Here is a 26,575-nt window from a genome sequence, read left to right on the forward strand (position 1 = left end):
TGATTCCATGCTAGTATGTACAAGACAAGGAATAGAACTGCCTGCCTAACCTCGTGTTTTTTCTTCAAGTTCTTTAGTTTCCACCCATTACATATGAACCAAACATCAGTTCCAAAAAGACCTAGCTTGTTTTATGTCCATGTTAAAACCCTATTTCTCTCTCCCGCTACATGTGTGAAAGGAATCTGTGTGTGACATACTAGATTGTTAAATTGATCATGTAACCCGCTATTATAAATGTGTCCTCTAAATTAAAGATGGATTAAGTAAGAGCTAAATCTTGCAGGTCTTTATACATTTATTCACATGACAAGCATATGTTCAGCTCTCTAGAGCATCAGATGGTCGATATTTAAATGGATTAGTACACCTGCGAGATTGAAAAATTTACCACAAAATAGATAATAGATAATCTTGATTATCAAGTACCGTTACTACGATTATAGACAATCTACGCTTCATATTCAAACACCCTTAACTTCGCTCAGAATAAAATAATTGAAATGAAATTTTCAATATATTCATTTCTTCACTATCTTTTTTTGAGCTACTATAGCAAGAATGATCATCTCTTTATCTAAATCTTTCATAATGCATCTTTAATTGAAATTCCCATCAATTTCATATTTTAAAAAACAAAACAAAACAAACACAACCGTGTAAGGATTATATTATGTATGACTTTGCAACACTTATAGTACTACATGTAGGCCTACATACAAACAATTCCTAATTATAAAAAAATGCTATTTATGATTGTAAATGAGAGATGACATGTTTTATGAATCAAACATTCCTATAATATATACAATTTATCTACAACTCTTTTTGTAATAGAGACTGATCAATTATTTTCATCAATACTGTTCCATCTTTCTCAATATTTAATATAAATATTGTATATTCACATACTAAAATAGAATGAAATTAAGAAATGGGATTATAATTACATGGTTAAAAAAATAATGATGATAAAATGAATGGATTAAGGATGAAATACATATAGAGGCACCTTTGAAAAATACCAAAATGAATTGAGATTTAGTTGTATGGACAGACATTTGGTATATTTCACAGGTATTCTCTACCATACAACGAAGTCCAAAATGGTTTAATATGTTCACAAGAATGCTTTCTAAATAAATATCTGTATTCTGATTTCAAGAGTTTTAGTTCTATACATATTAACAGTTATTAGAAATCCTATGTTTGAATCTTTCTAATCCAATTCTTAAGAACGGATTATTTACAAATTACAATTCTGTCATGGTATGCAAATATGGTATGTCTCATGGTCCATCCATTGTTTTACATTCTAGAAAATGTCATCCATCTATCTATAGCTTTATGTGCTATAAAATCAAGTTAAAGCTTGATTACTCTCTGTTTCAGCAGAAAATAAATAATACACTATAAAAACTATTCATGGTGGAAGTACCAAAACATGCTAATGTCCATTAATACAATTCCAGTAAGTGCCCTTCATGTAAATCAAATGAAAAATAATTACTTTAAATACAAATCCCTTTTAAATTAAATAAATAATTAATTGTATGAACAAACACATGTACATATCTTGTACCCAATGTGAGGCATGAATTTAAAAACAAAATTCAAAGACAAAACTATTTTGCATATTGTATACTGACTAGTGACATTTGTATGTAATGCGTATGTATTATTCAATCAATGTATAAAAGTATGGTAAAATAAATATGCAGTTCACAATAAAATATACATCTACAATTAAAACTATTTAGACTTATGAATGAAAATGAAAGATAAATAAAATAATAATGTTAATACTTCTACCGAGTTCGATATTCTAATAGGCAATATTTAACCACATTGTTCATGTATTAAATTTAAGGGAATGAATACAAAAATGGTCATATCAAGACCAATCACAAGAATTTAGGAATTTTTGGTATTGTTTATATGCTTGCACTTCTCCAATAATATTACCCTTACAAAAATAACAAACCCATAAACTAAAGTAAATTGAAGTTTTGTAATAATAGGGTGGTCATTAAGATCCAATTTTATGCAAGTAAAAAAAAAGATTAGAAAATGCTGAAACAATTCGTAATTATTGTTAGCTGTGTAACTTTTTAAATTAATAAAATAATTGTGAATACATAAAAGTTTGGATCTTTACACCGGATGCCAATTGCATAATACAACTAATTGCCATAACCACAATTAAAATTAAAATTTAAAGCTCAAAATAATAACAAATCTATAATTACTGTAATAATAATGTAATATCTCTTATACATGTAGTATCAATATGTACATATATAATATGGGACTGACAATAATGTACCCTGCATTAATTAAATATATCTTATATACCCAAAGTATGAAGTTGTCTTATGCAGGGATCTTAATCAGATCATTATTGTCGGCTTCAGCCGCTTGATGTTTGAAAAAGCCGATTAATAAAAGAATGAAACGGCCACTATGGTATCATAAATCAATCTACTTTCAGCTTAATTATTACTTGTTCAAGTAGTTGATTAAGAAGTCAATTAACTTGCTTGTCGACAACAATAACAGTGATACACCAAGAATGAATTTCCCTTATTTTCCCCAAGTACATATTTATCTTCTATACCCCAAGTATGAATTTATCTTATTTACACAAAGTATGAATTTATCAATGAAATAAATATGAAATACAGCAAGATTATTTCCATTGCAATAATAATCAATATCATATATTATCAATTTGGAAAATATATAGAATTTAAAGATATAAAACCCCTTCAAATAGAGAGTTTTCTTTTTTTCATAACAATTCCCAGTGAATGAATGAAATTAGAATATAAATATCATTTATTAGTGGGCTCATGTAACAAATTTGGATTAGTGTTGGCACGTTTATTTTGTATATTTTGTTTTACTTAGTGTTTCTGAAATGTCTATTACACATTTGGATATTATGGACGAACTTTAGGATAGATATGGTTCCTGTCCTGAAATATTATCATTCAATTTGTCCATAAACAAAATCTACTACCGGTATTATCATTGATCATTTATTATCACCACTTAATGATGTTTTGTATTACTGGATTCAACTTTTATCATCTCCATAATAGTTTTACATTAATGAATTTAGGCCAGGCGATTAGTGGCTTGTCTCTAAGTTGTTATTGTGGTTTATGTTCAAATAATTTTTTGATAATTTTTTGATTTGCTTGATAAAGACTAGAAAATCCTAGGCGAAACATCCCTCAGTAATAATGATAATTCTATTTCATAAAATTGTGTTCTGTGGATAAAGAATATTTGTGTTTTTGCACACAACCATAATGGAGTAAAGTTTTTTATGCCCTCCAAATATTCCTACATGTTAAGTTTTAGAAAGCACATGAACTCCTGTTTATTTTCTTCAGAAGACTTGTGTTTTCTAAAATTTTCTTTTGTACAACATCATATGGAAGCAATGAATTAATAAATTAACTCATGGTAAAATGAAAACATAATGTTAAAATCATATACTACATGTACGTCATATGATAAAACTTATACATAAAATATTCAAATAATGTCTTAAATTAGTAATAGGAGTTCAATTTTTCATATTTTGAAAGTTCATAGCTATTATTATCATTAAATTAGATCAACCATGTGAGATATGTATTTGCAATGGCACTGATGTTAAGTCTAATTTTTCAATACACTTTTAATGTAATCCACCTTGGTCAATTAGTTTCTATAACTCAAAAACTTTGATGACTTTAACGCATATTAATAATACAATGTTGAAGACTAAAGTAGCACTCATACTCTAAATAGAGTATTTTAGAAATCAAAGAAAACCTGGAATCAGTAAGACTATGGCTAACGTAAGAGTTTTAAATGCATTGCATCTTGTATCATAAAATATAAGTTGTTTTTTTTCCAATTTCAACATTATTCTAAGTTTTCCCTTTTTTTAAAATAAAAACATAATATTTTACAAATAGCTGGGTCAACTAGGACTTAATATTAAAATTAATATCAAAATTAAAACATATCTATCATAATTCTTCATCAGATTCGTTCTCTATTATAGTAAAACGACCTCGTTTAGCAGGAGGACTCCAGGAGCCTGATGTTGAAGGGGGAGTACTTGGTGGGCTGATTCCTGGATCACCAGGTGTTGGAGATATAGCTCTTGCTACTTTTTCTCTGCCTTCATTTATCCAAGTAGACTGAAAAATAACAAGAGAATAATCTAATTACCTTTTTAATATTGGGATGGGGAGTCAAATTGACTCAGTAACATGTTGGCTCGCTAAACTGGAGGTCCCGTGTTCTATCCCGCCAATTTTACTGTATGGTTCCTTCCCCCTTGTCAGCAGTGCAGGACTGAGGGCCTGGCAAGGGACAAGGTATAGTCCCTCATAGGGGTCCGTGTACTTATTGGTGTGCATGTAAAAGAAACCTTGACAGTTGGAATTCAAAATAAGAGTAGTGTCACTGTAGCCCTGATGTTCAGACAAAATTCCCCTCATTGCACACTGCATGACGTATGCCATTCTTCAATAACCTAGTTGATGCAGAACAGAAAAACTATTAAAAAAAACCTTTTCATTTCATTTTAGTCCATGTGCCAGACCTGGGATTTTGGAACATCATTACCAATTTGATGAATAAATTCAACCATGATTTTCAGTTAGCCTGGTGGCTGAAGTGTTGAAATTTGGTTGATGGACTTCCGGGTTACTTTGCTAAATTGCATTTTGGCGGCCATTTTTAAAGATGGCCGCCGTTATTTCATTGAAATTGAGCGCATCGGGGAAACCTTCATAACTCCTGAAAAGATCGACCTATGGATATGGAATGAGGCTCACAATGTTCACAAGAAAATGCTTCTTCTGGTGCTATATGATACTTGTTGTTGAATGAATCATATATTTTCCAAATCAACAGATTATTCTGGAAAAAGCAACCTTTTGGCATTTTTATTTTCCCAGGTTTTCATGATTTATTTTATAAGTTTACTACCAAATCCTGTTCAGAGTAATTTTAGCCAAATTATGTGTGTGGTCTTCTTAAGTTATTCAATTAGCATAAACAAATACGCCCAGTGGTCCTCCCTATACAGCTGCGGTGGCCGCAAACTCAACAAAAGTCGTAAGTAGACTGTCAAATTTAAAATGTTGAATGTCGGCGAGGCAGGGCACAAACTTAGTGAACTTTTAGCTAGTGTGTCACAATCGAAACGATATTTGGGGACGGGTTGTTTCCATGTCAAAATTTGTCCCTAAAGACAATTTTGAGATTATGTCACTTTTGTGACGTCATTTTCGGTTGGGGTTCTGTCCGATGTCCAAAATGACCGCAAGGGAGCTAAAGATGATCCGAACAATTATAGGCCAATCTCAATTCTCCCCACAATTTCAAAGATATTCGAAAGGCACTTGAGCACTCAAATTCAAACTTATTTGGAAACCTTCAATGTTCTTTATGCTTACCAATCTGGATTTAGATCAATTCATTCATGTGCTACTGCACCGATCCGAATGACAGATAATTGGCTTGATGCTATCGATAATGGTGCGATGAGTGGTATAGTGTATCTTGATTTTAGCAAAGCATTTGATCTCATTGATCATAAGCTTATTATTGAAAAACTACATCTTTATCGATTTGATAATAATTCACAAATTTTGATTGAATCATATCTTGACTCACGGAAGCAAAAAGTATGTTTAGGATCAATTACCTCCTCAATTACTACAGTCAAATGCGGGGTTCCACAAGGGTCGATCCTGGGTCCTCTCCTATTCCTTATTTTTATAAATGATCTCCCACTCAATATTGAATCAAGTCAGATAGATTTGTTTGCTGATGACAGTACCCTGCATTGTTCACACAAAGATATTTAATCCATCGCCAATAATCTCCAAAATTATCTCTATTTGGTTGCTAAATAGTGTGAAAACAATGGGATGGTAATCAATCCTTCGAAAACAAAATCAATGCCGATTTCATCAAAACACAAAAGAAATCAGAAAAACCTAACTTTATCACTCCATGGTGAGAAAATTGAGACGGTTACTACCACAAAATTACTTGGAATTCAAATTGACCAAGACCTTAATTGGGAAGCACAGATAGCAGATATGTCTAAAAAAACTTACATCAAAAATATTTCTCCTAAATAAGATAAAAGATCATTTACCTTACGAGACAGGAATTTTGTTTTATAACAGTTACATACTACCAATATTTGATTATTGCTCTATTATTTGGGGAAATGCTACCAAAAGTAGATTAGACATTCTTTTAAAATTACAAAAGAGGGCAGCAAGAACTATTCTTGATGCACCGATTGAAACTCCGTCCACCTCTTTATTTACTAAACTCGGTTGGCTTACCCTTACACAGAGGATTCTTTACAATAAAATTGTCTTAGCATTCAAAATTATTACATTTAATACTCCACTTTATCTAAATTTCTATTTTATTGAAAAATCTCTTGTTTCCAAAACGGATATCTTGCTCCGTTCACAGACCAGTAAATCTCTTTTTCTTCAAAATTGCAAAACGGAATCTGCCTTTTGATATAAAGATGTGTAAAAATGTTGAAAATTTTAAGATTAAACTGAAAAGTCATTTATTTTGCACACTGAAGGAACCATAATATTCAACTGACGACATACTTATTATTTTTAACTTGCAACTGCATTCTATTTTATTTTGTGTGTAATTATAGTGTTCTTCCTATTTTCTACTTGTATAATGTATATGTTTTGAAGTTTGGGAGTGACTTATCAAACTCCCCACTTTAAAATGCTATTGCATTTCTAATGATTTTAAATTTATTCTGATATTACATGTATATATGTCTTTGTAGCTTAGGAGGGACCTATGGAAGATTAGTTTTTTTGCAAACTAAATACGTTGCCTCAATAAATAAAGTTTTTATTATTATTATTATTATTATTATAGTATCATGCAAGGTAGGGCTTGTGATATATCATGTATAGGGTTTTCGTAGCCACTGAATTTAAAATTGAATTATTTATTGGAATTTTCGATGAAACGGAAAGGTTTGTTCCGTACAGGTATTAGCTTAGAAGGGACAAATACAATTTGTAGAACCAGATATTTTCTATCCAGACGAACCTTCAGTATAATAATCTGTATGCATACAAAGTTTATGAAAATACACATTCAAGCAGCATTTAATATGGTCTACCACCTGTAGGACACTCCCTTCAACTTAAAAATAAATTGTTTATTGGAATTTTCGATTAAATGTAAACTTTCTGTAAAATGTAAAATACTCGACTAATATACCAGTTGTTACATGTTTAACATCATATCTTTCCACGCGAATTAACAATAAATTGTTCATTCGATAAAACGGAAACATTTTTTATACTTGTAAAATAAATACCTATTGTGTATATGATACGTTGAAGTCTACCATGTAATACGGAAATTTGCAACACGTTTATAAGCACCATATCTTTCTACATGAACTAACAATAAATTGTCCATTGGATAAAAAGGAGACATTTTTTTTATATATATAACTGTAAAATAATATATGAATTATCGTTTTAACATCATATCTTTTGCCTCCCTTTTCAGGGATGGACACTCAAAAGGAGTATGGTAGTTTCGGGGGTTCCTAAACTAGTCAATGTTCTCGCGTAGTTATGAATTTATGTCGTTTTTGATGAATTATTAAGATATATGCATAAGCTAAAAACACCAGGATATACTCTAGAAAGTACCATTTAAATTACAGTCAGTTTTTTCAAAAGAAATTTCGAGCCTGGTTGTAGAGAACCCCGTCGTTCACCTCACGGAGCAAAGATAAGCCTGTCCTATCCTAGGTATCATATGTGTAATTTTATGTCAACTTCACAATGGTCAGTATAAATATAACATTTACTTGACAATTATCACAATTTTCATCTGGCCTTAAAACATTTTAATTGGATTTGTGTTCCTGGTGTTATAAGCTTTCCAAATATGTATAGTTTGTTTAATAGGGAGGACCTTGTAGCGGAACTGTGTTTCTAAGCAAGCTAAAAATTTTGGTTGCAGGCCTACTAGACTATACGACAAAAGTTGCCGGGCATAGAGGCGTTAATGTAAAAACGGACCACATTACCATTTCTGAACGAATAAGAGATCTTATTTTTATACGGCTTAAAATGGTGCAAAGGCATAGTAGATGAAATTAAAATGACTCACTATTTTGGTGAAATGTCTTGTGATCTGTGAGATACAAAATAATCAATTCCATATTATGCCCCATTGTATTGTTTATGGGGTGTGTGTGTGTGTGTGTGGGGGGGGGGGGGGTCGCATAGGATGTGTCATTTTTAGCAGTATCATTAACATCATTTTCTTCAGCATTATTTTTGAGTTTTTATTCATGTTCAGTGACTCTGAAAACCTTATAAAAGAGACATTATAAGCTATATAAAACAGTCATTCATGTTATGGAAATTCTGACCGCCATTTTGAATTTTCCCCATCTTGGATTTTTAAAACTCTTTGTTTAGATTAAACAAACATTGTGCAAGAGCTAAATCTGCCTATTGCAGGTCTTTCTTTAGGCCTGAAATGTTTTTTCTAAATTATTATTTAGACATTAATTAACTGACCCAGGCCATAATCAACTCTCGATGGCATCGGATTTCTCCGATATTAAATAAATTAGAACGTATCAGTCATATTTTGATTTAATCTAAAAATGGAGGAGCGAGACTTAGCTTCGAGCAACCAGTACAGTGGTTGAAATTATTGCACGTGTCTTGTCAAACCTTCAAAGGCTAATATCTTCGCTCGCAATAGAGTAATTTGAATGAAATTGTCAAATTATTCATTTTACATTATCTATTTTCGAACTATTGTAGCAAGAATGGCTAGCTCTTTATCTAAATCTTACATTATGAATCTTTAATTGTAAGCTCATTGGATAGTACATGTCATATCAAACAATGAAATGACTATTATCTGACATATTGGCCATTTTAGGAAATTTTGTCGCCATTTTGAATTTCCGCCATCTTGGATCTGGGACACTCATATTTGAGATTATTTTTTATGATCAATGTTTCTGATATCTATTCAATCACTTAAGTTGACCAAACAGATAATTTGGCTTATATGGGTCTGAACACGATTTGTTAGTAAACATACGAACAGACATGAAAAAAAAAATCGAAAATATTGCTTTTTTCAGATTAATCTTTTATTTTAAAACTGATAGTATTGATTAAACAACATATATCATATACCAGCAGATGCAGAATTATATTATGAACATTTTGAGATATATTACATATCCATATAGGTGAAACTGTTGAGGAGTTATGAAGGCTTCCCCGACTCGCACTATTTCAAATAAGAAAAAAAACGGCGGACATTTTTTTTAAAGATGGCCGCCAAACTGACATTTGGCAAAGTGACCCAGAAGTCCATCAACCAATTTTGGACACTTTAGACCTAAGGCTAACTGAAAATCATAGTTAAACCAATTCATCAAATTGGTAATGAATATCTGCCTGTCACATGGACTATTTACTGTAGATTGTAGATCCACAAACTAATTAAAATTAGATGCTATTTTTGTTTCACATTAGCACGTATTTAACCTTGGTGGTACTCCGACTGAAAGCTAGTCCGTGCAGAACAGAAAAACTATGAAACTCCTTTTTATTTCATTAACAGTAGATCGTAGACCCACAAACTAATCAAAATTAGATGCTATATTTGTTTCACATCAGCACATATTTAACCTTGGTGGTACTCGGACTGAAAACTACCAAAGGTTTTACACAACCTAGGATTCAAACCCAAAACTACTGTTATGCTGTCCCCTGAAGATTTGATCATCCTACTATTGTTAACAATAAAAAGTGTTTTTCAAAAATGCATCATTAATATCAAGTAATTAAATATATGTGACTTACAATTTTTCCTTCTTTTCCAAACATTTCTAAAAAGTTTCCAATGAATTCTTTTGATTTGTCTTCCCATTTATTAAAGAGTTCATGCCTTTGTTTATCCATTGATTCCATAGTGTCCTTCCATTTATCCATATATTGTTTACTCTTTCCTTTAAATTTCTCAAAATTTTCTTGTATTTTTAATCGTTTTTCCTAAAAAAGAAAATTACAGGTAATAATTAACATAAAGTAATAGTAGCATAATGGAATTATCGTTCATTAGATTTTCTAATGTCAACATATGTCCCCATGTCAGAATAAGTAAGAGCTTACTATGGACCAGGGACCAAGCATGACGTCACCACCACCATATTGAAATTGTGATATCATATCAAAAATCAAAGGTCTCCAATCGATGCACAATTGTCCAAGGAAGAAGCATGCAAATTATCGTGTCAATTGTATTTGAATTGGCAGAGTCTAATCTGTTTATGAAGTGCTTCGCTCCAAAGAACAAGATGAATAGTGCTTGGGGCTCAGTTCCTGATCCAAAAGTCTGTTTGCAATTGACAGAATTGCATTTTAGTGTCACAGAACGGAGTCCTGTTATAGACAACAGATGTGGTGTGAGAATGTTGGCACATGCCTTGGCACCAGAATCTCTGGTTTTTACTTGATCAACACCTCTTTGCCGGATTGAGAGAATTTGATTATGGAACACTCAACTGAGTATCCCCTGAGTGTTACAGGTGTGTTTTCTTGTTTTGAATGACAAAGGGACATAACTCAATGCATTATCAACTTGACTCATCTGAACTAATGAATCAACATAAAATTACATACCTTGACAAAGCTAACATTGAGTTCTTTAGCTGTATAACCACGAGAAAGATTACGTCGAACATATACATCATAGTCTTTTATAATTCTTGCTATAACATCTGTTGTTGATATACCATCCGTTCTTTCTGTTGGCAAAAACCTACAAAAGGCAATGTCAATCTGATGTCAATGTGTATCATTTAATTCATAAATAAATTATGTGTATAATACTTAGTATTTGTCTGAATTGCAAGATCACTATTAGCTCACTCTGATCTCCAGGGCGGACTTTAAGCCAATTGTCCAATTGCTCCCAATTGGGTCCTGCACTAAGGTCATTTATTCCAGCCTTCTCAAGTAACCATGCACTCGTAAGCAAATACAATGTAAGTTATTAATAAATTATACATTTGTGGGCATATTTAATAAATCATTCCACTAAAACAGAACTTGTCTGTTCTCAATTTGGCCTTGCAGCTCTAAGGGCAAGACTGGTCCTACTGATCTCAATGAAATAGTCTAATGTTTAACTTGGGCTCTTCCTATATGAAACATTTATCTGGTTGGCAAAACCCATTTGGTAAAATCTGACTCTTCAAGAAACTTTGTTCTTGTGTACTTAGGACTGCAATAGGGCTCCTGCAGAAAAACATACTTACATTCCCCTTTCTTTAACAAATTTATAAACATCATCTGCTGACCCTGTTGTATAAGGTAATTCATCATGGGCAACAAAGTCAATCTACAAAATACACATTTATATAGTAAGATAGAGATATTAACAAAATATTCACTGTATTGGTTGCATTTATATTTACAATTTATATATTGAGATGCAATAAAAATGTGCCACTGATTTGACTGAAAATGATATTTTGTATGCTTGTTGGCTGAATATTTACCTACAAAAGAAAATCGAAAACAACCCATGGAGTACATAACATTTCCTACATTTTAACTCTCAACCCCTGCCCTGTCTTAGAACGTAAAGCTATTTTATCTCTTTAATTAAAGAGTTGGATTGTGTTGATCGGATATGTTATTTAAGAATTATGATGGGATAAAATCTATCCAATTTCATTAAATTCTTGTATTACAAGCTTTGATATGGCAAGTGGACACTTACTTTGTGCTTTTCGAGGAATTCTGTATCTAGTGTCCATGGGGCACTTGTGACGACTTCATCAACATATCTACTATGTCTTAATGCTTCATATCTCTCTACTTCATTCATTACAGTTCGACCTTTCATTCTATGGGTTAAAGAATCATTGCAAACTGAAAAAAAAAACCATCACAAAACAATCTGACAAGTGACAAGACTAAATTTCATATTCATGGAATGTTATGTGCAAATTGGCCAGAACCTACATCTACTAAATAACTTATTGTTTAATTTGTAATTTGTAAAAAAATGAGGGGGTCTTATTCAACACAACTTTAACTAATTGGCTAACAGCTCAAATTTGTATCAGGATTTAAACTCCCAGCCAATGAAATTACTGAATCCTTAAAATATTTTAGTTTTAAATATTCATGAATGAAGTCCTAAACTCTTTTGCGAATCAGTAAAGACTATTGTTAAGTATATCGTAGTAGTATAGATCGTAGATTCATCAAAGTACTACAATTCTGTTAATTTCTTTAATATTGTTTGCATGTTTTCTAACGGGATGGGAAAAAAATAATGTAAGCCATAAAATCACTATACTTACCCCCGACAATAAGATAACAGTTAGGAAATGCTAATTTAGCTTGCATGAGTTGTCTTGCATGACCAGAATGAAACATGTCATAAATACCATCAGCATACACACGTACTGGTCGTTGAGCTGTAAATACAAAGCATGTAATTTTTAACAATTTCCTTTAAAAATTATCCTTTATTTCTTACTTCCATTTTATTAGAGGGTAAAGCATTAAAAAACAACCTACACAGTGTAAGAATAAATGACAGTGCCTCATCTACAGGAATATGCCAATATAATTGAGAAATCAAGAGTAATAATCTTCCTTTAAATAATTAGTGTAAGGACAAGCTTTTCAGGCCTTCTTGCTCTCTGTTAAATTCCAGGCAGTGGACCAATGAAATTGCAGTGTTAGGGATTCAATCATCCATTTTTTAAATGATCTGGAAGCCAAGTGACCTGGAATGCATTTAAAGGAGCTAAGTCGCTAATATTTGGGACCTAGAAATTGACACAAATGGGTCGCAACGCATACAAAAATATAATATGAACGTATATAAATTGATTTACATTCAATCGTTTCTGTTTTTACTGTAATTTCTAATCAGTTAGGTTCGGCAAAATACGCCAGTATTCTTAATCGAAATTCAATCTCTAGCGTCTGGTTATTCCAGTCCACGCCAATAGTATTTATTGGGCATGCTCTCCAGATAAGAATATAGCGTCACCGTTTGACATGACATGTGGAATATGCTTAGCCTTGTTTTTCGAGACACTTATTACAAATAGCGCTGAAACGTATTATGGTACACGATTCGTGTACCAATTGTAAAATGTTTATTTTGTCTTAAATATTGGATATCAGAAGGCCATCTTTTCCCGGTAAAATCACAACATCAATGTTGATTTAAACCGACAAATAAATCGTGTTTTCAATGTCGAAGATTTTGGATGATATTGAGTAAGAGACTTAGCTACTTTAACACCAGCCACCCTATACATGTATAATCCAAAAAACATTCATTGTTTAACAGAGAACTTTTAAAATACATACCAGTTCCTGATTTGGCCATTTCCAGGGTAATTTTCTGAGTATAATCACATGATTCTCTTTCTTCACATGCTTGTTCTTCATAATCAAATGGTGCCGGACCATGATTCTAAAAATAAACAATCTTTAAATATATTTTCAAATAAAAAATTTGCCTTACATGTATGGACATTATTAAACCTTGCTAAATGAAACTTCTGGTTTTTGAAATCTTGCTGAATGTGTCCTTACTTTTTGTAAACTTGCTAAATGTAAGCTTACTATAAGTTTATGTATTATTTATAACACCTTGCTAAATGTAAGCTTACTATAAGTTTATGTATTATTTATAACACCTTGCTAAATGTAAGCTTACTATAAGTTTATGTATTATTTATAACACCTTGCTAAATGTAAGCTTACTATAATTTTATGTATTATTTATAACACCTTGCTAAATGTAAGCTTACTATAAGTTTATGTATTATTTATAACACCTTGCTAAATGTAAGCTGATTTTTTATTTCTTACTAAATATAAGCTCTGATTTTTTAAACTTTACTAAATGTCACATCTGATTTTTTAAATCATACTAAAATACAGTAATCTAGATTTAAGTTTCAAAAAATAAAATGCTAATTATGAAACCTCCAAATGTAATCTCAATCTGTTTTTTTCATTCCTAAAAATTAACATTCATATGAAATCAAATGACTCCATATTTCTATCATACAGGGTGTATATCATGACACACCAAGGTTTGGTCATATTACTAGCTAATAATATAACATGTACAGGACAAGCTTTAAAACTCAGTATAATTAAATTGATGCCACAAAATTACTACCGGGATATCCACTAAAATACCATTTGATATCAAACTTTCAAAAGAGGTCAACCATCAAATACTTTGAACTTAATTCATATCAGATAATTTAAAATATATGTGATGGTAATATTTCAATTAACCAGGTTACCCATTTAATAATGTTTATTGTTATTATGTACCATAATTTAATCAAAGATAGAAATTATTTATCTTGTATTAATGTACTATGTCCTTGTTAAAGATTTCCTATCAGTGACCTCTACACCCAATAGGATCAGAACACAGTTCAAAAAGTCAAATTTCAGCAACTAAAATTTAATGTATGTGGAGTCTAAGGCTTAGACAATTAGTGTATTGAATACACTCACCCAAAAGGAGATATTATCGAGAATGTCATTTTATATCCACATTCTGAATGTAGGATTAGGTATATGGGTAATTAAATATTTGCGGGTGACAATGAAGCCTAGACTCATAGGCTAATTCGTAGTAATTCGTAGTGACTGTTTCATGTTTCAAAACTCATGGTATACATAGTTGACATCACAACAAGTAGAGTTAAAGATTCTGCGCATCATTTCAGCACTATGGAATCCCTTACAAACTATAATATTGTAAAAGTTGAATCTCTAATAGGAATAACAGTTCAAAAATGGTTTAATTTCATTCAGTATTTACAAGAGAAAATTGCATTGATCGAGGCTTCTCCCTATGTAATAAAATGCAGCCATTTGTATTTAAAAATCAATCTGAGCAAGGATAAAGAAATTTGATATTTCCCAAAAAATAAATATTAATTTGAACTATTAAATTACAAGTTTCTTGGACCAGCTGGGAAATGTAAAAGTGAGTAGCTATTAGCATGACATTGACTCATTAGTCTGACCAAGAATCTATCGACAAACTGATCAGTCTGACATCAGATATAAATCAAACAGTATGAATTATAGTGCTGGATATGTAAACTGCCTCTAGCCAAGTTTTAAACTTTAAAGGAGCTAAATCACCAATATTTGGAACCTAGAAACTGACACAAATGGGTCGCAACGCACATAATAATGTATTATGAATGTATATTAACTGATTTACATTCAATCGTTTCAAATCAGTTGTGTTCGGCAAAATACGTCAGAAGTCTCAATCGAATTGCAATAGCGTCTGGTTATTCCAGTCTACACCAATAGTATTTATTGAGCATGCTCTCCAGATAAGAATATGTCGTCACCGTTTTAATTACAAAAGGAAGAAATATAAACATGTTAAGCGCTGTTGTTACCCTCAAATATCTATTATATGTTTTTTGTTTCAATTACTATCTTAAGAAAACCTGGCGGCTACGATAAGTGTGTCTGTAAGGAGTACAATACCCTCACGTTTCTCCCTGGCTGTGGAAGTATCACTTACATGTAATATATTATGAACTGCTCATAATCAAGCTAATGGCAATACATCAATATATCTCCAGGGATCTGACAAAATATCTTATTTCACAACCATTTTTTAAAATGTTTATGCACAATAGAGAAAATGAACTAGAATTCTACTGGTATACAGATTAATAATCAATTCATGTTAAGATACGTTTTCAATATTATCATGAAGAAGTACATGTATTACATCATCATTATGTGTGCACACATACCTACTAATTTAACGATGGCTGCCATTAAAACACAATATAAATTCTACCTGATTATTACCTTATTATTATTACTCATTCTCATTAACTTAAATACCGATACTCCATATAATCATTAACATTAGTAACAGATGTTTGAAAATAATAGACTGATAATTGACTGACAGTTCCATTCTGGTAATTGACAATAAAATCATATTCAATAAATCAATATGTACATGCTGCCATGCTGTTCTAAAATAACTTACATCAGATAGACCAGACAACATCACAATAAATAATAAAACAACAGCTGTTTTTGTAATAATAGCAAACTTCAAAGTATGTCCTATGGAATCTGTTCACTTTACAAAATATGTCAACATTGTAACTAGACATGTGTCATAATGACAGAAATGAGAGTCAACCAATAATAATATTTTTCAGTATGAAAACTCAGTTCAATATAAAGCACTGAGTAAAAATGATCTTTCAGGATTTGTGGTGCATGTAATTCAAATGACATATCATATCTTTATTTAATATATCAATAGGTCTAACAAGCCAACAGTGAGGCTGATATCTGCTGCCTCAATTTCAAAATAAATTGATGACACATATTATTATTAATTAATTGCACATTATCCTTTTGTAAAGCATCAAGCAATCAAACGTAGCTTTATCGGAAAATGCTCATGATTGAACTTCGCTATGGTTTGGTGCAATGAAACTACTCTCACTCAATTAGAATTAAAGTCACTGTGTCCCAAAGCATCATCCAATCGAACTGTTCTTTCTCTGCTTAGCATGGCAGAAAACGTTAATCTTTAGGCTGTGCATTGTGGTTGTTCATTAACAAACTTAATGAAACAAAACAGGTTACATATTCCTGTTGCCTACATATTAATAAGACTTGAAGTACAGATAAAAAATACATGTAGGTAGTTCCTACGGCATGGGTTCAAGGACATAACAGCTTGTCTAAGCTTCTTCATTTCAATAAATAGACAAACTAGGTCATTTCGGGACTAACATAATATAGTTCAATTTTTATTTCAATAATTTGCTTAGCAGTAGGGGAACCTGGTGGACACGGAGAAAACACATGGGGTTGGACAGGCGACCATACTTTTTGTCACATAAAAGCGGTGAATCAAAACAACACCACTTGACCATATGATCTAAAGTTCACAAATCTGATTAAAACACAGATCCTATTTTGTTTCGTTTTTATAGTTCAAAATTTCGTTTTACTTGTCTTTACTACACTTGGATCTGGAAGAGTTGTTATTTAACTCGTGTTCTGAATGGTGTCAGGGATAAGCCAATGAAACGGTCTGTCACGGCGAGCTTTAGGCGTGTTTTGCACGGAACTGTGGGTAATCCACTAGTAACATCAATGCTGATTGGTTAATCAAATGTCTGACATCATAGGGTCATAAGTCGGTCGTTTGACCCCTGACGTGACCTATCGCTATAACTTGTCAGATCTTCATGTAGTGTAGTGTCTGCGATATCACCTCGGTGGAAGCGGACGTAAAATACAACTAACCCATCATGTAGTGTAGGCCATCGAAAGTATAAAAAAACGAAACGAAATATACATCTGTATTTTAATCAGATTGAAAGTACACATGTTAAACCATTTGGCCACCCTAACCTCCTGTAGTGTCACACAATATTTAAATGTCACACAATCCTTTCCACAAACTAAGCTAGAAATAAATTATTGAAGCATGGTCAAAATCTAAATGAAGCTTTGTAAAAAAACTAATTAAATTTTTTATTGCTTGACCAAAGAGCAAACACCCTTCAAATGATAAAATAAATTTAATGAAAGTACTGGTTTATTTAAAATAAAATAATTAATTGGAGAAACTTATTCTTAAGCAACTACAATTAAACCATTACCCTGGTTTAAGTAGGATTTCCTACCTTAGTCCATTCCTTTCCTGCACGAAGTGGCTATATAGAAATAAAGATATTCTATATCATTTTCTATGACATTATTGTCAAATATGCAGCACTGTATCTTAGATACATGTATAGTCATGTCTTCACTGACTTGCATAGGGAGTCCCAGTGGTTCAGTGAGTAAGGTGCTGGCTCATGGATCGGAAGGCCCGGGTTTTGATCCCAGTGTTGACCGAGAAAGTTCCGCAGGATATTTACTTTTAGGTTTGGTTTCCCCTTGTCAGTGGTGCATGAAGGAGGGCCTGACAAAGACAGTGTCTAGTCATTCAGATGGAATGAAAAAAAACCGAGGTTCCATGTACACGTTGGCATGCACGTTTAGGAACACTTGACAGTTAGAATTTGAAATAAGAGTAGGTTGTATCGCAAAATTTCCCTCATAGCACACTGCATGGTGTATGCCTGTCTTCATTAGCCTCGTCGGTGCAAAACAGTAGGGTGTTAATAAACCCCATTTAATTTCACTGACTCATGTATTAGTGTTATACCTTCACAAATAACTCTAATCATAGCCTGGTACATAAATAAAGACTACTAACCGGCCTCAACCAACTGAATCTGAAATATACATATTTCTTTTTTTTTTTGAATTATTTCAATCTAACCTGGTTATGAATTTAAATTTAAATTTACTAAATCAGGTGTTTAACGTTTGAGTGAACTAGCTGAAACAGTACTCTGCATGAATTTTGCATGATAAGCCTTTGCAGTTAAGCATTTATTCTCTGTGGGTATTCAAGGGATGCTAGTTAGTAAAAAAATAATTTTTTAATTTGACATGATTTGACAATTTACAGTTATGATGCAAAATTTGAGACAAACCTGTCAAGCCAGCCTTGATACATTAAGGTTTCGCTATCATTTTACAAACAGTATTGATACATGGATTTGACAGTTATGAGAAAGAAATGACAAGTTATTTTCTATGGAGATGGGAGCATCATTCACATTAGAATTACAAAATCAGTGCGTATGTCCGATAAACAAGATTTTTAGTTAATTGTAAAATAAAAACCTTCTATTCACCTTAGCGTACAATAAAGGGTTAAATTATGTACGGCATTAAGTGAATTGATGTAAACAGCAGAAATAAACAGATAGTGAAAAATATGTAGAGCCTTGAAATGTACAATGCAAGCAGAATTATCTGGCATGCAACCAAAAATTTCAATGTCACTTGTCTTTGTGGGCCAAATAGATTAAGCTCAAGGCCTGCACATAAGATTTTAGGCATTTATGTTTTATGTCTGAAGAATGATAAAAAGTTTTCTAGAACAATGCCATTTTATCTGATGTCAATATGAAACAGGCATTATGTAAGAGCTAAATCTGCTTATTGTAGGTCTTTCTTTGGGCCTTAATTAATGTTATATAAATTAATAATTAAACTCTCGATGCCATCTGATGGCTCTGGTAGATTAGAATGGTTCGGCCATTTAATGATTTAATTTAAAAATCACGAAGCAAGGCTAAGACTCGAATGACCCGTACGGTGGTTATGATCAATGCACAGTTGCACACATCTTGTCAAAACTATGACCATTCATAACTTCACTCAAAATAATGTAGTTTAAATGACATTTTCAATATATTCATTTTGCATTATCTATTTTTGAAATATTATAGCAAGAATGTCCAGCTCTTTATCTAAATCTTACATAATGCCCCTTTAAAGGACAATATTGGTGTCCTCTCATCGTCAGATATAACAACTTTTCATCTTCAACGGAATTATCAGTGAAATGAAATTCGATCGTTTGTCTGTTACCGCTCGTTACTTCAGTCAGTTATATAGAAGGACAACTCATGTTTGACGTCACTTCCCGTTTCTTCGCGTGCTTGTTAGACATCTCCCGTAGCAATGATCTCTGTGTTAAAATTATATTTGGGATGTATTTAACGAGCTCTATCACATATTTTATAATGACTGACACCAATATTGTCCTTTAAATGTTGGTTATTGCATATTAAAATGTGTATTTAGATTTTTCTTACAAAAAACCTAATGCTCTTGGTATTGCAAAAACAATCAAAAATATACACAACCTTTAAAATAACTTAACATAAGCTTACATTGTATATTGAAGTCAAGAAGTGCAATTCATACCATCGCCCACATAAGCTAAGTCATCTGAACAGTCCATAAAGGTTGTCACATGTTTATGCTTTTGTTGGTAATGGGAACATTTAGAAGACACTAACAAACAATGGAAAGATTTTTTTATAATCAACATGAAGTAGATCAGCTAAGTCACATGGGCTGTCAACAAGGGTTGTCGCATATTTTTTTTCTTTCGTTGGTAATGAAACATTTACAATACACTAAAATCTGATTAGGAGTAACAACTCATTAAGTAATTATTAGAAATCATGAATCAGTTTGGCTTTAGTTCTACCACATGTTAATGTTTAGTATACGAAACATTTGATATCATGGATTTAGCTGTTCAATTTATCAAAATCATTGAAAATCAATAGACTTGTTCTTCTGATGACCATATAAACACTATGTGTAAATTTAAAGTCAATATGGTAATAACTTAGCCAGACCGACGGACAGGGTTGACGACAATATACAACCACATTTCAATGTGGGCATATAAAAAATGAAGTAGTATATGTTTATAACAAGCTTAGCATTGTTGGATTCAATAATGTTTTGTGTGGAGGTAGTTAAAGAGATATATGTCCTTTTATAAATATGTCAACTCATTATTGATACCATTACAAAGCTCCAACATGGTAAGGATCAAAAATATATAAATGCAGTATGTAAAATCAACAGAGATTAAACAATCTGTTGTCAAGTCAGAAATGGCAGCAGTAGAACAAAGACATTAATAACATAAAAATGCTTAAAATGATATCTTCAGACTTTGACCTTAATCTATTTAACCAACAATGGACGAGTGACATTAAATTTTTGGGTTGCTCGCCATGTCATCATCGTGTAGATATTTCTTTTCCTTGTAGCTGAATTGAAAATGTATACAATACATGTAAATAACAAACACAGCCAAGCTTTGTAATTACTGAGGACAGTCATTATAATAGATCAAAACATTACTATTTAAAGTACATGTAAATAGTTAGAATTAGAAATCAGTAGGTGATTAATTACCCCTAAATTACTGTTTTGCTTGTTTCATGTATGTGGAACAATATGTCACCAGGTACACATTCCATCCTTTTGGAAGTATGTGGAACAATAAGTTTTCTTATTGATACTAATATCTTATCATTTAATATAAATTACCAATACAAATGCTAGAATCTTAATAGATATTATCAAACTGAGTTAAAATCGATATCTAATTCTAAAAAAAATTATGCAACCAACACAGCTGTTACAAAATGTACCAAACTAACTCTGTGTAATGTTAATATTATTCAATTGTGATATTCTAACATAGATCTATATTGAATGACACTCAAGTTTCAAATCAGATTCAGACCCCCACCCCCTCCCAAAAAGATATTGTTTTTTAACAATGCAGCCCAATGATCAACATAATAGGATGTCCAAGAAAACTTTGATGTTAATTGCCAGTTTACAAACCTATATGTTGTGCACTCAACAGTAAATAAAGCTTCTCAATTTACGGACAACTGGACTAAAAGACTACAGAGGTGAGATGCTGTAATGTGGTTGTAATAATTGTATTACATTTACACTATCTTGATTCCTCTTTCCTGAACACATGTACACTGTAGACAGCGAATAAGTTCAAATCAATAACTATATAGCCATTTTACAGAAGACATTAAACTGATTAAACTCTAGAAACTATTGAAATAAGAACAAGTCTGAAATCAGAATCTGTACAGATTAGGGATGAAATCATATCTTACATTTAACATTGTAATACCCTGGTAACCCAAAAACCTCAAAATGTCATTTTATCATGGTTTATATTATAAACATAGTTTATCTTAACAACAATATTTATGACCTCTTCTATATAATATATTTTCATATTTGTTTAAACCTACATGTTATTGACACATATCAAAAGGATTAGGCATAAGTTCAGGGGTGGAGCCAGGAATATTTGCAGAAGGGGGTTTGCCCGGTACCTGAGACAATGTATCTTGCAATGTACATGTATCCCCCTCCACCAGCCTTGAAATTTTTGAGAAATATACATGTATGGTCTCTATCGTCAGTTTGGCATATATACATACACACTGAGCTTTTTAAAGAGAGAAATCCAACACTCCATGACAGTTTTTATTATGAATTAATATGATGACTTTGTGATTCAATTTCATTGATGCAAAGGATAAAGCAAACAACCATGACACTCTTCCCATAAAAAGTGTTGTTTTACAAATTTTTTATGTAGCTGAGTAAAAGAGAGGGGGGGGAATCCACACCCACCCCCCTCATGGATCCGCCCCTGAAGTTTCAGAAACTTAGGAGTAACCTTTCCATGACTCCATACATGCATGGAAATAAAGAATTTACGAGACACATTCAAATGACTCTAGTTATCCACATTCACACCATTAATCCTTTAATGTAACAAGTTTATTATTCCTGCCAAACGAAGCTAAGAGAGTGATATTAAAATGGACTCGTCCATCCTGGTTTTGTTTCAGAAGTAGGGCCTATATTTCATAAACAGTTCAACCAAGAAATCTTTATGAATCTAGTATTATTCCAGTTATAGTAATTTTGTTCATTAGATATGTCTCAGATTTAATAGTTTTTGAAACAAGAGCACTGTACATGCGGCAATACTATTTACCGGAAAACACCGGAAAACAACCGGAAAACACCATTTTATACTGAATACCGGAAAACACCGGAAAAACACTAAATACCGGAAAACACGCTAAATACCGGAAAATACCCTAAATAGGTAACCCGGAGACTGGCACCCTAAATAGGTAACCGGGAGCCTGGTCCTCTGTGTGCCTGGGTTAGGGTTAGTTTCCGGTTTATAGTATAGCCCTTATCCGGGTTACCTATTTAGTGTGTTTTCCGGTATTTAGTGTGTTTTCCGGTATTTAGTGTTTTTCCGGAGTTTTCCGGTATTCAGTATAACATGGTGTTTTCCGGTAGTTTTCCGGTGTTTTTCCGGTTGTTTTCCGGAATATAGTATAGCCCCTGTACATGTATGTTAATGACAGAGTCTGGTTTATTTTTAAAAATGGTCCATGTGTAAATGTATCAATGAAAAAAGATTTGTTTAGTCACATTTTAAATAAAATAATCTTCACTTACAGGTCTTCTGTATTCACCACACCCATTTAAGTTTACCAGTTCTCCATTTTTAGCCATTTCTCCGTTTCTTGACCTTTTTCTCGAGGACATTCTTGTTCTGTAAAAACATTTTCAATATTACTTTTTATAGCAATTATAATTGACTTACGCTACATATACAACTTGGTATATATAGACAAATATCCCCCTCTCTATCCATCTATGCACACACATAGAGCATCATTAGAAAAAGCCATCATAAGATTTCACAATTTAAAACGCAAACAGGGAAATAAGTTCTAGGTATGTCAATCAAATCTCTAAATTATAAATATTCAAAATGCTCTTCCTTATGCCCCAATGAACAATCTCTGAAACGTAGAGACATCACCATATATTTCCATCGATGAGTATAGGTTTCTTCTGCAGGTTGCCTCTGAAGGTCTTCGCTTTTGCTTGCCTTTCAGTTTCCAATCTAACGCCAGATGTGTATTGCTTGAATGTGGGTAGTGCCAGGTATGAACAACCTATCACCACTTACATACATTAATTGAAATGAAATGAGGTTTAACGTCCTACTTTTCTGCACCAACTGGGCAAATGAAGACAAGACACGCATTGTATGAAGGACATTTTGCCCAAACAGCTGTGGTTTCATCTACTGGTACTCTTCGCTGATATTCATGTTTTATGTGCACGCCAATGGGTCCACTGGACCATATATCTACTGATATTGATCGGATCATCCAATTTGGCAATCACATGCAGGAATCTTAAAATAAAATTAATGAATGGACCAAAATATCTACTAAAATTTATTCTGACACCAGAGAGAACATTCAAAAGATGTAAATGCACAATCCTGTCTATAAATTTAAATATAAATACACTGAGATGATATAATTTAACTATGTCAGATTTAGATAAATAGCTGATTGCTCTTGCTATATTAGTTCAAAAATAGATTTATAATGAAAAATTAATATTTTGAAAATTTCATTCAAATTATTTTACTCTAAAAGAAATTATGGGTGTTGTAAGATGTATCCCAGATTGTTTATTATTGTAGCAATGTTACTGGACAATTGAGACTTAGCCTCGTTTAGTCTTGATTGTTCTATCATTTAATTTTTAAAATCTCGTGGGAGTCCTAATCCATTTAAATCTTTTTCATCTGGTGGTCTAGAGAGTTGATAATGAGCTTTATATAACAATTGAAGCCAAAATAAAGACATGCAATAGGAAGAATAAGCTCTTACATAGTGCATCTTTAAATTTACCAGCATACATGTGTGTGTATGATACAGTATGTAATTGTAGTGTGCTGATGCTTGTCGGCCTACATATTTCTGAATAATTCTGTCTATCAAAATTCTTAAAAAAAAAAATACAAAAAAGTAAACCTTCTATAATACTAAACAGTTGTGTCAGCTTGTTGAATTGGGGCAAACATTAATCACATTGCAAAAATCGAAACAGTCTAAATATCACAACATGAATAACATCTAAAGCAGAGTATATTATTATTAAATTAAAATGTTAAAGGTGGAAGTTTTCAGTAATATTTAATCATGCAAGCTTATTCCTTTTATGCTATTTTTAATTAAAGTAGGCTTATCCGTGACAAAATACTTAATCCAAAAATTTTGACTTAAATTAAAATATTGAGTATGATACATGTACTTGTGGTAGTTATTTCTTTAGAATTTCTTTAAATTAAAGTGAAATTTTACAAAGAGTTATTACACAGGAAGATGGTGCACTGGCAAATATTCATTTTCAATAAGAAAAAAAATATTACCAGGAAAATTTGAAAAATTTTTTTTCTTGATTTCTGCTTGTTTTTAATCTGCATTTTGACTGCCATATTGAAAAGACATATTTGATCTTTCAATAAGAAAAAAAATATTACCAGGAAAATTTGAAATTTTTTTTTTTTGATTTCTGCTTGTTTTTAATCTGCATATCAAAACATAAAATTTGTAACCAATTTAATATTTAAACAAAAATTATGGATACATGTACTATAAGGAATATCAACACCAATCTCAATTCTAATACATTCTGCATGTCAGCTCATATTCATATAAAATTTTAATAACCTTTCTATTCTTAAAATACTAAATAAACCTAAAAGTTGAAATAATCAAAGTGAGAAAAGCCTGCTCACGCTCTTCCAAAAAAATATGCATGTATATTCTATTTCTTACTAAAAACTTACCTTTTAGGCATTTTTATATCCTTATTAATAAATGCAAATGATTCTGACTATAAGTATTGAATACGTTCAATTCAGGCCTATGCCAAAAGACTATTAAATTTAAAGTAAATTAATCAAATATAATTAAATTCAAAAAATATATATATTTTTCAACTCTTTTGATTTTAAGTGAAATGTGGACACTATACAGGTACATATCCTCTTAAATGACCAATAAAATTGATAACAAACTCAAAGTTCACATATGACATGTTATATCTAAACTCAGAGTCATAGACCTATATCAATGCGTATTAACCAGTAAATAAATGATAAAAATATTAAAATCACGTGGTACATGATTTCAACAGCTGTTGATCAAATCGACCACGGTCCACAGAACAGCGATAAATTGCAAGAACTATTATTGACTCTAAAAGCTAATTATCATTTATATATTTATAGTACGGCTTTAGTAAGTATCTAAATTGAATTGATATTTGAATCATAATCTTAAATTGCTGAATATAAAATTTTACTGATATTGACTGGTCTTTCTAGGTACCAGTTTGCTTTACATATTATAACTTATTATAGGCTACAAAGCTGTTTTGATTACCTGGCTGGTCTGGCAAATATTATAATATTAGGCTATCATTGACAGAGATGCACTTTACAGTATTTAATGTGATGCTGAAAATAACATTTGGATGGGGTGATCCCAAAACAGTGGTATGGCGTGATAATTCTCGGGACGCTTGTGACGTGGTAGGTGAAGCCAGTGAAGGTGAAAACGTGACTAATAGATGTTTACTAAGTTCTTCACTGAGTCTTCAGTATTAATTTCTGAAGAAATATGGTCGGAACCCATCTATTTTAAATTTTTGTACTGAACGTAAGCTTACAGTTCAATTTGCAAATATCCGATTTACTTCGTGTAGAATCGAGTAAGCAATTATTAAAATTACAATATACTTACAATTACTAATACATCAAGACTCTATCTATGAAACACACAACTGGCCTTTATTACATCAATCTCTGTTGATAATTATTTATGCCATGTGTAGTATGTGAACTACGTCATCATTATTGTTGTGTACTACCTAAAGATTTAGTCTAGATTGTCAAAATTGGAAATGTTTATTGTCTTGCTAACCGAGTCTACGAATCATAAATTTGCGCAATGTATCACACACCATTGCGCAAAAGAAAACTATCTCCAAAAGAATGAATTACCAAACACCTTGAGCGTTTTTTAATGCCTTAGCCACTCTGTTACATCTCAATTAAT

The 26,575-nt window shown here is 31.9% G+C and overlaps 1 protein-coding gene across 4 annotated transcripts; it reads right to left on the bottom strand.

The window, feature by feature from the left end:
* Positions 1–288: 288 nt before the first annotated feature.
* Positions 289–26,376, bottom strand: LOC126828861 (choline-phosphate cytidylyltransferase B). Of its 4 annotated transcripts, XM_050558999.2 has the most exons (10): positions 25,901–26,087; positions 24,341–24,455; positions 23,103–23,199; positions 13,476–13,581; positions 12,449–12,565; positions 11,860–12,011; positions 11,393–11,475; positions 10,755–10,893; positions 9,936–10,124; positions 289–4,202 (listed from the first exon to the last, which is right to left on the bottom strand). In XM_050558999.2, exons 3-10 carry the CDS (start codon positions 23,190–23,192, stop codon positions 4,029–4,031), a joined length of 1,050 nt encoding a protein of 349 aa, XP_050414956.1. In that variant the 5' UTR covers positions 23,193–23,199; positions 24,341–24,455; positions 25,901–26,087; the 3' UTR covers positions 289–4,028. The 4 variants fall into 4 exon arrangements, with proteins under 4 accessions (XP_050414956.1, XP_050414941.1, XP_050414948.1 ...); XM_050558984.2 differs by lacking the exons at positions 24,341–24,455; positions 25,901–26,087 and adding an exon at positions 26,261–26,376; XM_050558991.2 differs by lacking the exon at positions 24,341–24,455.
* Between the last annotated feature and the right edge of the window lie 199 nt (positions 26,377–26,575).

This window comes from Patella vulgata, chromosome 1, assembly GCF_932274485.2.
Source record: "Patella vulgata chromosome 1, xgPatVulg1.2, whole genome shotgun sequence".
Lineage (NCBI taxonomy): Eukaryota > Metazoa > Mollusca > Gastropoda > Patellidae > Patella > Patella vulgata.